At 40.3% G+C, this 13,064-nt stretch overlaps 1 protein-coding gene across 1 annotated transcript in view; it reads right to left on the bottom strand.

Annotated features, from left to right (window-relative positions):
• The window catches only part of Vegfd (vascular endothelial growth factor D), a 34,185-nt gene that overhangs the window by 11,674 nt on the left and 9,447 nt on the right, over positions 1 to 13,064 (bottom strand). Inside the window, exons 2-3 of the mRNA XM_055615745.1 lie at positions 7,648 to 7,852; positions 1,531 to 1,721 (exon numbers count right to left, since the gene is read on the bottom strand). Of these exons, the coding sequence (XP_055471720.1) occupies positions 1,531 to 1,721; positions 7,648 to 7,852 (396 nt within the window). The remainder of the gene's footprint in view (positions 1 to 1,530; positions 1,722 to 7,647; positions 7,853 to 13,064) is intronic.

The following is a 13,064-nucleotide window of genomic DNA, read 5'->3' as shown; positions in this document are numbered from 1 at the left end:
TGTTGCTCTCCTTGTGGAGCTCCTGTCCTCTCCAGGTCTTACTATCTCCCCCTTCTTTCATAAGATTCCCTGCACCCCTCCCAAAGTTTGGCTATAAGTCTCAGCATCTGCTCTGATACCCTGCAGGGTAGAGCCTTTCAGAAGCCCTCTGTGGTAGGCTCCTGTCCTGTTCCCTGTTTTCTCCCTCTTCTGATGTCCATCCTCTTTGCCTTTCTGAATGGGGATTAAGCAACTTAGCCGGAATCCTTCTTCTTAATTAGTTTCTTTAGATGTACAGATTTTAGTATGTTTATCCTATATTATATATCTAATATCCACTTATGAGTGAGTGTATACCCTGTGTGTCTTTTTGCTTCTGGGATACCTCACTTAGGATGGTCTTTCCCAGTTCCCATCATTTGCCTACAAATTTCATGATTTCCTTGTTTGTTTTATTTTTCCAGTAATAGTCCATTGTGTAGATGTACCACAATTTCTGAATCTATTCCTCAGTTGAGGGGCATCTGGGTTGTTTCCAGCTTCTGGCTATCTCCATCCCTGATCTCAAGCTGTACTATACAGTAATAATACTAAAAACTATATGGTACTGGCATAGAAACCGACTGGTGGATCAATGGAATCCAATAGAAAAGCCAGAAATAAACCAACACAGTTATGGTCACTTGATTTTTGACAAAGATGCCAAAACCATACAATGGAAAAAACGATAGCATCTTCAACAAATGGTACTGGTCTAGCTGTATGTCTACATGTTGAAAAATGCAAATAGACCCATGTTTATCACCCTGCACAAAACTAAATTCCAAGTGGATCAAAGACCTCAATATAAAATCAGACACACTAAACTGGCTAGAAGAAAAAGTGGGTGATTTTATTTATTCATTTTATTTCTCTCATGGGGACTGCAGGGTTCTTTCAAAAGTCTTGTGCTGTATATTCTCCGTTAGTTCCCCACTCTGCTCCAGAGATCCCATCTTCTTTCCTCTCTTTCCTATCAGGCTCTGTACCTGCAATCACTGGCCTACACAACTGGCTCTTTTGCTTCTCCCAGAACCTGCTTACATTCCCTGCCAAGTGAGAAACCCTCTACCATGTTCCCTCTGTTCCTATGTCTGCTCCCTCCTTCACCCTCTTTAGTTTAGAGTGAGAGCGGCTCCCCCTCTTATCTGGTCCTTGTTGCATTCTTCCATCTCTTTTCCTCCAACTTCATTTACACCCTTCATTAAACTTTTATCAGTCATTCCAATTAAACTAAACATACCCAAACAGCTGCATAAGACAACACAGCTTCCTTCATTCCTTTTAACCCCCTATACTAGTAATGCCCATATACACTAATTCTTGATATTACAGCATTAGGTAGATGGTAACCAATGAGGCTGTGTCACGCTGGATTTTGTTACCTCCTTGCTCCTCTATTTCTTTGTTCGTAAAGGAGAACAAGATATCCTGTGAATTTGGGGAATTAATGAGATTTGACACATAAAGTATTTAGTGCTTGACAACAAGGTCAGCTGCAGCATCTTCTACCTGTTTGGAGATGTAGGAGGTGCTTATGTTCATACATATCACACCCTCTTCATTGCAGCAGCCTCCACACCGGAACACATTTACACAGGGGGGCTTGAAGAATGTGTTGGTTGTCTTCCCCAGCTCACTGGCAACTTCCACACATGTTTCTCTAGGGCTGCATTGGGTTCTCTGCCATTCCTCATCTATAACTGTAGGAATAAAGTTCATTGGGGTCAGCAGACAAAATGGCCCTGAAATGCAGCATAAGCATTTTCATGCCTCCCCCTCCATTCTTTTGTACTTATTTATTTTACAAGGTGGGTATTTAAACATTTCTTTTTTAATTTTAATTTTTGTTTATTTATTTTACATCTTGACCGTAGCCCCTGACCTCCTCTCCTCTCAATCCCAACCTCCTTCCCTGTTTCCCCTATCCTCCATCCCCTACTCCTAAGAGAAGGGGAGCCTGTGCCTGCTCAATCACCCCAGCATATCAGCTCCCATCAGGACAAGGCACATCCTTTTCCCCTGTGACCTGGTGAGGTAGCCCCACCAGGAGAAAGTAATAGAAAAGCAGGCAACAGGGTCCATGTCAGAGTCAGCCCCCGTTCCCCTTACTAGGAAGTTGGGGACTGAGCTGAGCATCAGCTACATCTATGTAGGGACCCTAGGTCCTTGATTGGTGCTTCAGTCTTTACAGACCCACTGCCCCGCCTCCCAGGCCCTGGTTAGTTGGCTCTATTGGTCTTCTTGTGGAGCTCCTTTCCCCTCTGGGTCCTTCTATCCTTCACCCAACTCTTCCACAAGGTTCCCTGAACTCCAAAAAAATGATTGGTTGTGGGTCTCTGCACCTGTTTCCATCAGCTGCTGGGTGGAGCAACTCAGAGGACAGCTATGCTAGGTTCCCGTCTGTAAGCAGAGCAGAGTATTGTTAATTATGCCAGGGGCTGGCTGTCTTCCCATGGTGTGAGTCTCTGGTTGAGCCAGTCATTGGTTGGACAGTCCCTTAACCTCTGCTCTATTTTTGGTCCTGCACATCTTGTAGGCTAAACATTTCTTTGAGAAAGGTGTGTATGTGTTTATTTTATGTGCATGGATATTCTGCCTACATGCATGTATGTGCACCACATGTATGTCTGGTGCCTTTGGAGGTTAGAAGAGGACACTGGGTTTTCCTGCAACAGGAGTTACAGATAGTTGTGAGCCATCATGTGGGAATGAACCCAGGTCCTATGCAAGAGTGACAAGTGTCTTAACCACTGAAAAATCTTTCTAAACTCTAGATGGATATTTTTCTCTATCCTTTAGCCAAAGATTTGTTTACAAAACTTTTAAAACTGCAGTCTTTATACTTTTCCATTGATACCATCACTTCATGAAATATTTTCTTTTATATCACGGGAGAATATTATGATGTCTTGCACATAGCCACCCTGGGGTCATCTGCAAAAGGTGGGTGATAAGAGTGTCAGTGGAATAATATGAAGACATAAGGTATGAATGTTGCTTATCAAGCAACTTACAGGCAACATTTGGCTAGCCTTTCTTCTATTTGAAGCTAGGTAGGAATAGGTCTTAAAACCAAGGAGAAATGAATTTCTATTTTCTATTTATGTAAGTGCACTGAGATTTAAACCTGGCAAACACTCATGTGGACATTTCAATGGGATTAATTTTTTTTTCTCAATCAGACTTTCCACATTTGGAACCATCCAGTAGTTTACAGAAGATGATGAGATAAGCCATTTGATTTTAACAGAAGGAACAACTCCCTGACCATAGCTAATTTGAGGGAAACCAGAAAAAGAGAAATACATTTCTGGCAATGAAAAGAGAAACACAGGGCTGGGGAGATGGCTCCATGGGGAAAGTGCTGGCTTCACAAGCATGCAGATCTTAGTTAAGATCCCCAGAACCAACAGCTGATGCTCTGTAATCCCAGTGCTGGGGAGACAGAGACAGATGGAATCTGGGGCTCACTGACCAGCCAGACTGGCCAAATTATTGAGCTCCAGTTCCAATAAAGACTCAAAAATGAAGTTGAGGAGTGACTAACGATGCTCAACATTGATCTCTGGCCCCCAAATGCACAAACAGGAACCCATACACCTGTATGCACATGTGTGCACATACGGGCACCACACACATATTTTTCTTTCATTTTTCTCTCACTATTTTTTAAAATTCTGAGACGGGGTCTCATGGCTGGTCTGAACTTGCCATGTAGAACAGACTGCTGGCCTCACATCAGGCAGAGAGATCTGCCTACCTCTGCCTCCTGAGTGCTGAAATGAAAGGACTGGCTTTCCCAATTTTAAAAATATTCATTTGATTTTAAGTTTCTCTCTCTTTCTCTGTGTGTATGTGTATGAGAGAGACAAAGACACGGAGGGAGAGAAAGACAGACAGAGACAGAGAAAGACAGACAGAGAGAGAGAGAGAGAGAGAGAGAGAGAGAGAGAGAGAGGAGGGAGAGAAAGAGAAGAGAGAGAAAAAGAGAAAGATAGGACAAGCAGGTGCCTGCAGATATTGGAGGTGTTAGATTCCCTGGAACTAGAATTAAAGGCAGTTGTGAGCTGTCTGATGTGGGTGCTGGGAACCCAACTCAAGTCCTCTGCAAGAGCAGTATTTGCTCTTAACTGATGAGCTCTCTCGAACCCCACTCGCATCATTGTCTAAGTTAGATTTTAACACTTAATGCTATATGTAGCCTCTCTACTGTTTTTCTTGGAGGGAAGTGGCAGAGAGTTACTTTGAGGTTGTCACAGAACCAGAGACTATTGTACTAGAAGTGTGTTGAAACCCTTTTGTAGTAGTCAGCCTTAAAACTGACCCCTTAGTGATCTTCAGACCCTGGTGCTCATGCTCTGTGCAATTCCCTCTCCTTCAGTGTGATGATGAGACTGAGTAATTGTGAAGAGAATCCAACAAAACAAGATACCTCTTAGGTGGCATCTTAGGTTCAGAAAATTCTCTAACTCTCTTTTTCTCTGGCCCCCACCTCTCCTTAATCTCTCTTCTCTCCTCCACAGTTCCTTTCTCACCTAGAGCCACTTTTTAAAAATACTTAATTTTTAATTATGTGTATGCATGTGGGAGTGGGGTTCACATGAGTGCAGAGCCCTCAGACACCAGAGGAGGGTAATAAAAGCCCCCTGGAGCTGGAGTTATGAGTGATTGTGAGCCCACCGTGCTAGAAGTCAAACTTGGGTTACTTTCAAGAGTGGTATGTGCTTTTAATCTCCATGCCACCTGAAACTGCAGGCAACTTCTGGCCAACAAACCAGTGGGAAAAGGAGCCCTTCACAATTCAAGTACCTCTGTAGAACTTAATCCTAGAAACAACAATTGAATGAACTTGGAAGTACATGCCCAGTTGAACTTTGACAGCATGACCTTGACTGTAGCTTCCAAAGAGACCTTGACTCAGAAAAACAAAACAAAACAAAACAACAACAACAAAAAACATCTTGGCCAGGCCTGTATTTCAGGTCCACAAAAGCATGAAACTAAGAATATCTGTTTTACAAGTGGGATGATACCTGACAAATGAAATCCTAGGTTGTCCCTGGCCTCCACAGCCACATGCTCCCTCACGTGCACACACAGTCTACTTGAGGCAGCTAAATATGGGGGTGATATAGTAACAAACAAATGTTTCTGTACGCTATCTTTAAAAATATGTGTAGAGGGCTCTGGAGAGATGCCTCAGAAGAACACTGGTTGCTCCTCCAGAGGACCTGCATTTGGTTCCCAGCATCCATTCAGCAGCTTATATCTCTAACTGCAGTTCCAGCGGATCTGATACCCTCTTCTGGCTTCCATGGGTACTGCCCATATGTGGTACACAAGTGTACATGCTGGCAAAACACCCATATAGATACATAATATAAATCAATATTTAAAAAATTCTGATGATAAAGATGTATCTTCAGGCTGTATGCATGAGAGACAAATTATTTAATTAAGTAGCACAAAGAGTTGCTATTTCAATCGCTACTATTAGTCTTAAATCTTTCAAAGGGAGAGTAATCAACTTATGAAAATATCCCTTGTTTAAAATGCTATTTAAATTTTACTTTCTACTTGCTTTTTTCCTATTTAGAGTTCCAAGTTTTAAAAGTTGGAGACAATTACAGTAAAAATCTCATGCAGTTATGACCAGTGCCACTGACTAAGGTTTCATAAGGCCAGTGTTCTTTACTACTGTCCAGGGAATTTATCCTGAAATCCATGAGAGAGGGTGGATAATAAAACATAATTGGTATAACACGCTTATTTGGCTATCCACTGCTTCTAACTTAGTGAATAACTTCAGATAATCCTCCATATAATTATGAGGGAAACCGTAGAGGTTGCAAATTCTCTAATTTTTTACGGTTTCCTGCTTAGAAAATGTCAACCTGGCTGACTTTTCAAAATCACTGACTCATGATTTCATGGGAAAAATTGTCTCTACAGGTCATCTGTACATTCCTCTTGGGCCTTCAGACAGGTGATCTGGTCTAAGCCTGTGCTCTCCAGATGGGCCTGTTTCCTAGGAAGGCGATGTGAAATCAGCACAGGAGTGAACAACTAGACCCTCAAAGTTCTGACCTTGTTCCCAGTGTCTCAACTCATTTGACACCCAGTCCCATGTATGAGTCTGAAGAACCTTCTTCATACTTACACTGCACTGAGGTTCCTTTCACCTATATACAACTTCCCCCACAGGCAAATCCTACACAATCCATTATTCTTTAACAAACAGGAAGAAAAAAAAAATCTAGCTATTAAAAAAAAAGGATAATTTTCACTTAAGGATCAATTTAAATTAAGCAATAGATGTACTCATATACTTATAGGATCGTATTAATAAATACGAGGCTAAATCTAACAATGGCACTGGTTTCCTGAGTTGTTTTAGTATGTCATCAGAGAGGTAAAGGCACGCAACTTTATTTTAAACCATTTCATTCATTGTGGCACAGTATGTCTAAACAATAGTCTTGAAAAGAGTCTGTATCTCAATCTGGATATCATTAAAGTGGCATAAGTATACACCACATGTCTATCCTCACCCCTACCCCAGGGAGCAACTTGGAAGTATAATGGCCCCTTGATGTCTGGGTTGGATCGATTCTAGGACACTTTACACATACCAAAATCCTTGGGTTATTAAGTCCCTTATATAACATGAGCTATAATTTGTAAATACCACACCTACATCTTCCTATACACTTGAAATCATGTCTGGATCACTTCTGGTAACCAATAAAATGCACATAGGCCAAACAAATAGTTGTTTCAGTACATTGCATGTCAAGAAATGGTCTGCATGTGCTCAGTACACATGAATTTCCCCCAAATATGTTTGATTGGCTAAACCCATGGAGGTAGGCAGAACCTGAGGCTATAGCAGGCTGTTATTTTCTAGTCCCAAACTTTGATTATTTTGTGTCAAAAATGTCTGTTGTTTTCTGAGTAACCAGTACCCATCATTTTGCCTTTACTTTTATCTTCTGCCTTTCAATTTTAAATAAATTTAAAAACACACAGGATTTTGAAGAAAAAAAACTATAGCTCTGTGTGCATAGCAATTGAAAACTCTTTGTTGATAAATACTTGAGCTTTTGTTTTTAAGTAAACCTGTTTTTCTCACACTAAAAGTAATCTTTCTGTTTTTGTTTTGTCTTCAAATTTCTGAGTTAAATTAATTTTGATGATTTGAAATGTCCTTGTGTTAGATGTAGATATAAAATCATATTGAATATGTTTCTTTGTGGAGTAGACATTTAAAAATCAGAATTCTTGAGCTGGCAAGATGGTTCAATGGGTAAAGGTGCTTGCTGCCAAGCCTGAAGATTTGTGTTTGATTCCTGGGCCTCACAAGGTGGAAGGTGAGAACTGATTCCTGCAATTCCTGGCTTGCTTTTTTTTTTTTTTTTAAATTACATCTATTTATCTATGGGGGTCATACATGTGGTTATCCCAGAACCATGCTCAACTTTATCCAGTGAACCATCTTGTCAGAAAGTCAAAGCCCCTTTATTCCCCCTCAGTTACATGACTACTCTGCTCAAACTTTTGGAAGAACTTGGTGCCCGTGTCCCTATGTGATAAGGAAAGAACCCATCACTTTACTCATGCACCTACCTTTTAGTGTTTCAGTATCATAGAAAGTTGCCGCAAATCTGGTGGAGCGATGGGATGTTGAGCGCGAGTCCGTACTGGCAAGACTTTTGAGCTTCCAGTCCTCAGAGTGTGCGATTTGCAACAGCTCCTCCAAACTTGAAGCAGCTCGGATCTGTTGCTCAGATCGTTCCAACATGGACCGGGATGATCGCTCCAGAGAAAAATCCTAATTGAAGAGTGAGTTACAGACAAGTCTTGATAACCGTGGTTGCTAACGGTTTAAACTACAGACCATCTGAAAAGAAACTAGACAAGAGTATTCAAATGTGAACCTGTGTCTAGGAAAAACAACGTCTAATGGTGGTTTTCAAAATGCTGGGTCTTCTTCCTTACTTCCAGAGCTTGTGGATGTTGTCTTATATAATGGAGGTAAAGTCTTTGTGGTATTAGTCACATGAACCCAAAATACAATGACTAAGGTCCTTAGAACGCAGGAGAAGACATAGACACAGCAAGGCCATATGAAGATGAAGGTTACCATGAAGTGATTAGGCCACAGAGCAGGGATTGCCTGGAGCCACCAAAAGCCACTGAGGCAATGCTTCATGCTAAAGACTTTGACACTTTGATTTTGGGATTTTGCTGTTGCTCGGAGCTACCAGATTTATGGTACTTTGCTACTGTAGTCACAGAAAAGCAGTAGAGATTCTTCTTTCATTCTAATTTTGTGACAACAGACACCCATTTCCTAGTTTAAGCTGGTCTTTCCATTACTCTACAGTTGCACCTGTATTGGCTAGTACAGTGCAACTAGACTAGATTCGGGGATGTGGGGAGGGAAGCCCAAGTCAGGAAAAGACTTATTTATTATTATTATTTTTTTTTATTTTTTATTTTTGTTTTTGAGACAAGGTTTCTATGCTTTAGCTCTCGCTGTCCTGGAACTCATTCTGGAGACCAGGCTGGCCTCAAACTCAGAGATACACCTGCCTCTGCCTCCCAAGTGCTGGGATCAAAGGCAAGAGCTACCACCACCTCAAGAATAGATTTTGTTTTGTTTTGTTTTACTTATTTTATGTACGAGTGCTCTATCTGCATTTACACCTGTATGCCAGAATAGAGCATTAGTTCACGTTATAGATGGTTGTGAGCCATCATGTGGTTGCCGGAAATTGAACTCAGGACCTTTGGAAGAGCAAACAGTGCTCTTAATGGCTAAGCCATCTTTCCAGGCCAAGAAAAGACTTTTAACATGTAACTTTTTTGTTCAAAAGTAGGGGCTTGGATTTCATGTCATTTGTGTTCTTGATGACAGTCATCTAGGTTTGGGGAAACGTAATCTCAAACCAATCTTAATGTTCATTTTCTTGATGGAGAAAGATTTTGAATTTTTTTTTTAATACTGTTAGGAAAATTAAATGAGATGGTAGCTATAAAGTTGCTTAGTACAGTATCTTCTGAATAAATTATAGTAAAAGTGAGTTATTTTCATAAAAAAAAAGTAGGGGCTTGGTTATATGAAACAATGAGGTATACATACAATTATATACTATGCAACAAAACCATATATATATACACACACACACACACATAATCAAAACAAATGGAGCCTATTTCCTTCTGGATTTTTCTCCTCAAGCATTGGGGATCAGTCTTTGGGCCTCATGCATTCTAGGTAGGGACTTTGCCAACTGTACTATCACCCCAAGTATGGAGCTGAGTTCTCGATGGTCTCTCTTTCCCAGACTCACATATATCAGCTTTGATTTCATGGTTTCATATTTTATCAACTTAGATTGCTTTGCTCTTTTTTGTTTGTTTTTTTTTTGTTTTTATCATTGCTTTATTAACATTGATAGTCTATGAACCAAAAAAAGTCTCAAGATATGTATCTTCAAGGTCATGTATTTTATTGTTGTTATTGTGTTTTAGGCAAGTTCTCATTGTATAGCCAAGTTTGGTCTGGAAGTCGTGATCCTCCTTATTCAGCTTCCAGAGTTCTGACATCTCAGACTTGTGTCCCATAACTGGCTAAATTCACCTTACGGAGAAGTCCAGGTGGGAAGGATACACATGCACATTTTTGCCTGAGGTAGGAAAGTTTTAAATATGTTTGTTATCTGAAGGAAAGAGCCAACAGAGAAGAAATGGAAAGCATGTACAGGGGAGATAAAATCAGAGTCTAAGGCCTGATATACAACGTGAGTGTTAATTGGACCCAGTATGAAGAGATGAAAAAAACAACAGAAAAACTACCTTCTGAAACAGGGGAGCTATAGGGAGCCACATGGGTCTGAGGGAGCAAGGTTGCCTCAGGAGCTCAGTGAGATTGTTTTGATGGTTTCTCATATATCTTGGGAGTTTGAAACAAGGACATTTTTGGCAAGGAAGAGAAGGAAGCTTAAAGAACACAGATGGGGTTTGTGAACTTGGTGATGAATTTGAGTTCCACGACACACCTTCTTTAGCTGAGAACCCTGTTGACAAAACTGAATACTTGCTCATTTCCCTGACAACCTTTAAAAGTGATGATCCTAACTTGTCAATGGCCTCTCTTTGCCTGACCATTCAACTCCTCTTTCTAGTTTTATTGCAAAGCCATCTCATATCTGATTCAATCTTCAAGATAAGATGCTTTGACCATGTTGCTTCAATAAGCTAATGAGGAGGCCTAACAGATACTTCCAAAAATATTATTAAACTCGGTATTCTCTCTCTCTGTTTCTGTGTGTGTGTGCGCGTATGCGCACGCGCGCATGCTTGTGCATGCTTGTGTGTATAACAATAAGAAGAGGTCATGAATTTGAGGAGTAAGGGAGAGACACAGGAGGGATTGGATGGGGGAAAGGAGACGTGTGAAAATAATATATGTACAAGTACTCATGTATGAACCCCCTCTAAAATTTTAAATTAAAATACTAAATTTATTAAAATATTAAATTTTACTTTCACGAAAGAATTTTTATCTGTGGAGGTAAAATTTCATCTACTACCTTTGCTAGGTAAGGCTGACATATGGCTTCATACTTCTTATAGGTTTCAATTCAATTTCAGCTTCTTTTAAAAATCCTATGATAAAAATCTAAGGATAAAACATTAATCCCGTAGACTGAATTATAATGATTGAGTGATGTGAAGGCTAAAAACTCCTGTGAGCTTCTTAAAAAAAAAAAAAACCCACAGTGTTTACTTACATACTCAAAGCTATTTAAGCATACTTTTTCTGCTAACTGAAAACTGAGTTTGAAATAACTGAGAAACTGTGAACAGTCATTTTATAATTCTAAATGGAAATATTAACAACTCAACAAAAGCAAATAATTTATCTGGGGCATACATTTGGTAAGGATTGAAAATGGATCCCTTTCCAATAGGCATTCCACAGTCGTTGATTTTTGTGCACTCAACTTTGTTATCTGCATGAGCAGGACAAAACTAAACATCGAAGCATGACAATCATCCCACACGCATACTAAAACCTTTGATTCAATGGTTTTCCCTGCTGAGCTTTTGACATGAGTTGCTCTTTATTTCTCCCAATTCTCTGATACAGGTGCTAATCAAATCTAAAATAATTAAAATGCAGTCAGCAAGATGAGAGGAAGAGAGTAGCCTTCTCAGGTCTCTGCTTCTTAGAGTAGTGGCTTTGTTTCTGTAATTAGTTCAAGACTGTTAGCAATTGTCTTCCAGCTTTTAGCTAACAACAGCCAGCTTTTAAAGCATGGAGCTGGAGGTCTCTGCAACACTATTTTGTTATCATATAAATATACTAAACATAAAGTAAAGCTTGTCATAGAATCTTAGGTGGTTGCATCCCTAGCAGGCCACCCAGCTACATTATGATTGGCCTATTCCCTCTTGGGAAGGATTCAGAGCAGAAGTTCCCAAACTTGCCTCCATTTTGAATGCGTTAGGGAAAAGCTTAAAAAACTACTTATGAATGGATCTTATCATCAGAGAGTGTCATTTTATAGATTTGGACCACAATTTAAAAAAAAATAGGCCTCTGACACTGGCTGGAGGGCCAGAAACCAGGAACTGGATAGCCCAGAGACCTAGGATAGAAAATAATTTCTAATGATATTCTGCTATACTCATAGATTGGTGCCTAGCCCAATTGTTCTCAGAGAGGCTTCATCCAGCAACTGATACAAACAGATGCTGAGACCCACAGACAAACATTAGGTGGATCTCTGGGAATCCTTCAGAAGGAGGGAAGTAAAGATTGTAAGAGCCAAAGGGGTCAAGGAATTCATCCAAAAATCCACAGAATCAACCAACATGGGCTCATGGGGGGGGGGGGGGGGGGCTCACAGAGACTGAACTGATAACCAGGGAGTCTGAGTAAGACTGACCTAGGCCCTCTGCATATATGTTACAGTTGTGTAGATTGGTCTTTTTATAGAACTCTTAACAGTGGGAGCAGGGGCTGTCTCTGACTCTTTTGCCTGCTTTAGAGACTTTCTCCCCCTACTTGGTTGCCTAGTCCAGGCTCAATATGAGGGGAGGTGCCTAGTCTTACTGCAACTTGGTATGCCATGATTGGTTGATATCCATGGAGGAGTGGATAGGTGGGGAGAGAGGGGAAGTGGAGGAGAGGGACTGTGAGGAGGGAGGGGAAACCAGTCAGGATGTACACACACACACACACACACACACACACACACACACACACACACATACACACACACACATCCATACATATATATATATAAAAGGGTAAATAGATAGATAGATAGATAGATACATATATATATATATATATATAAAAGGATAGATAGATAGATAGATAGATAGATAGATAGATAGATAGATAGATAGATAGATAGATAGAGACATGGATGTAGATATATATGTTCTTGTGTTTTCTTCAGTAACAGCTAGATGAAGGGTTTGCAGCAATTCTCTGTAAGTCTTTGCAACTTTTCCATAAACTTAGGATAACTTCAAAAGAAAAAAAGTATTCTTAAAAACTCGTTATGGGATGACGATGTAGGTCATTTGACAGCTTGCTTGCCTGAAACCCTCGGTTCAATTCACAAAGCTACACAAACCTCAATATGGTATGCATGCCGGTAGAGACATGCATGGAGGTAAAGACAGATGAATTAGAAGTTCAAGGTCATTCTCCAGTATGTACTGAACAAGCCCGGGATGGATGAGACTTTATCTCAAAAATAATAAATATAAATAATATAAATCTCAACGTAAATAGGGCATTGTCCCAATCCCACTGGAATGCAACAGAAAGCTAGTCTCTCAAAAGGCAGTCCTATAAAATGTCCCAAGGAATTTTGCCTGTGGACTGGGGATCTGTGGGGTTGGGAAAAGGGGGAATAAGGTGTCAGGGGAGAATACTTATAGGAAAGACTAAAATTGGGGAGGGAGCATTTCATGGGTGAGGTAGAAACTCAGAGCAATGGAAATTCTATGGGATC

Source organism: Psammomys obesus, unplaced genomic scaffold, assembly GCF_907164565.1.
Source record: "Psammomys obesus unplaced genomic scaffold, mPsaObe1.curated_primary_1811, whole genome shotgun sequence".
Classification (NCBI taxonomy): domain Eukaryota; kingdom Metazoa; phylum Chordata; class Mammalia; order Rodentia; family Muridae; genus Psammomys; species Psammomys obesus.
The sequence above is the reverse complement of the archived record's forward strand: the minus strand, read 5'-3'. Positions and strand labels throughout refer to the sequence as shown.